This window comes from Alexandromys fortis, unplaced genomic scaffold (assembly GCF_014885135.2).
Source record: "Alexandromys fortis isolate MF-2015 unplaced genomic scaffold, M_Fortis_MF-2015_v1.1 scaffold_3, whole genome shotgun sequence".
NCBI lineage: Eukaryota > Metazoa > Chordata > Mammalia > Rodentia > Cricetidae > Alexandromys > Alexandromys fortis.
This window is the reverse complement of record NW_026067909.1, coordinates 4,085,851-4,087,862: the sequence shown is the minus strand read 5'-3', so window position 1 is coordinate 4,087,862 and position 2,012 is coordinate 4,085,851. Positions and strand designations below refer to the sequence as shown.

At 59.8% G+C, this 2,012-nt stretch overlaps 1 protein-coding gene across 1 annotated transcript; it reads right to left on the bottom strand.

Annotated features, from left to right (window-relative positions):
• Positions 1 to 205: 205 nt before the first annotated feature.
• Positions 206 to 1,755, bottom strand: Foxi2 (forkhead box I2). Its single transcript, XM_050136560.1, has 2 exons — positions 1,251 to 1,755; positions 206 to 639 (listed from the first exon to the last, which is right to left on the bottom strand). Exons 1-2 carry the CDS (start codon positions 1,753 to 1,755, stop codon positions 206 to 208), a joined length of 939 nt encoding a protein of 312 aa, XP_049992517.1.
• Between the last annotated feature and the right edge of the window lie 257 nt (positions 1,756 to 2,012).

Below are 2,012 nucleotides of genomic sequence, written 5' to 3'. Positions count from 1 at the left end.
GAGCCCAGGGCTGGATCTACCCGCAGAGCCCTGGAAGCCCAAGAGTGTCTAGCGCTCTGGGTGAGGGGTTCACAGCAAGCTGCACCTGCCTCAGTTCTGATCCCCACAGGAGCACTGCCATTTCCGGTGGCGCCCCCAGGAGGGATTGATTCAGGGCCTGAGCTCTATATTCGAACAGAGCACCTGGCCAGTCTCCAGCCTTCCTTCAAACGTCAGTCCCTTCCCGGCTGTAGACGAGATGACCCACCCTAAAGCCAGTAGCCACCATCTGATGGCCAGGGGCAAAGCCCTGCGCGGTGTTGGGGATCTGGGGACCGTGGGCAGCCGCTGTTGGTGGCCTTCGGAAAGAAAAGTCACGGACCAGGCCCTCAGGGAGGGTGCCTAGGCTGCCAGCCAAAGCTCCCACCGCGGTGGTGAACCCCGAGAGGCATGGGGCAGCCTCGGATGCAGGCGGGGACCGAGAGGTCTGCGTGTCTTGGGAAGCTGAGCCACGGGGCTCCAGTGTGGCTCCCTCTGGGCTGCTGGCTCCAGGTGCAGCGGCCCCACTGGTCTCTCCTCTCCGCCTCCTCTTCCTTCGGAAGTTCCCATTATCGAACATCTTCTCACAGTTTGGGTCCAGCGTCCAGTAATTGCCTTTACCTGTGGAGGAGGGAGGTTCAGAAAGCCCGGGGTTGACCCCACTAACCCCCATGGAGATGGCCCTGAACCCTCCTTGTCCCAAGCCCTGAGGAGGTACTTTGTGTCAGGAATGGGCCTTTATAGTCATACTGCAATAATATGGGTGCTCCACAAGGACCCAGCAACGGACCCTTGAGGGAATACCCAAGTACATCAGGTCGGACGCTGGAGAGATGACCCAAGGGAATCTGAATTGTCTGACCACACCTGGCCTCTGGGTAGGGTTCGACACTCTTCAGAGGCTGATCATCCGCCCCCACCCAAACCTGTCCCAGTTTTTTTTAAAGGTAATCACTATTTCCCCCCATTTTACAGGGAGGTATATCGAGGCCCAGAGATGTTAAAATTCCCAAGATCACCCAGCTGACTAGCTTTCTAGGCTTCAAGCAGATGCGCAGAACCCTGAAGGTGCTAGATTGGAAGCTGAAGCCTAAAACGTCTTTCCCCATTTCACACAACGGAAGTTATCTAATCTGTGCAATGGTGGGTCTTCCAGGGTCGCTTCCACCCTAGTCACCCCACTAGCCGCCTGTAACAGGGGTACTGGGCGGGGTGCGCATGCTGCCGGTTACCTGGGTCGTTCTCATCTCGGGGCACCTTCTTGAAACAGTCATTGAGGGACAGGTTGTGGCGGATGGAGTTCTGCCAGCCAGCCTTGCTGCGCTTGTAGAAGGGGAAATTGCTGGCCACGTACTGATAGATCTGGCTGAGCGTCAGCTTGCGCAGCGGTGCGCTCTGGATGGCCATGGCGATGAGCGCCGAGTAGGAGTAGGGTGGCCTTACGAGCCTCAGCAGCTCCTGCTGCCCCGACAGGCTCAGCCACGCGAGATCGGGGCCCGCCAGACCGCCTGCAGCACCGAGGAGCGAGCCCGGGGCAGCCAAGGCAGCTGCAGCGTAGGGTGGAGCCGGTCCCGGTCCCGCCGCGTAGGACGCGGGGCTAAGCGAAGCCGAGTTCATCCACAGGCGCCTGCCGGAGCCCAGATCCCCGCGACTGTAGCCCGGGGAATGAGTGACTGCCGCGCGAGTCAGGCCATGCGAGACCGAGCAAGAGCCCAGGCTATCACAGAACCCAGCCATGTTCAGCTCTCCGGCCTGGGCCGGTGCAGGTGGCTCCGCATCGAAGTTCATGGGCGCTCCATTCTCCCAACGATGCTACCCCACCCTCCTGCCCTAGGTCCTTTAAATGCCATTGGAGCTTGGGGAGTATGGGGGGAGAGTATCAAAGGTAGTGAGTCTCCTCCCCTGCTGTCCTTGGTGAAGCTAAACTGCGTCTCCGCCCTCGGGTCAGTTTTCTGCCCCGCCCTGGGACACCAAGAGGCTCTGTCCCTGTAACT

Excerpts from the sequence above, each read along its gene's own strand:
- Foxi2 (XM_050136560.1), bottom strand. The coding sequence starts at position 1,755 with ATGGCTGGGTTCTGTGATAGCCTGGGCTCTTGCTCGGTCTCGCATGGC. Across the intron at positions 640-1,250 it reads CCGAGATGAGAACGACCCAG|GTAAAGGCAATTACTGGACG; the intron begins GTAACCGGCAGC and ends CCTCCTCCACAG.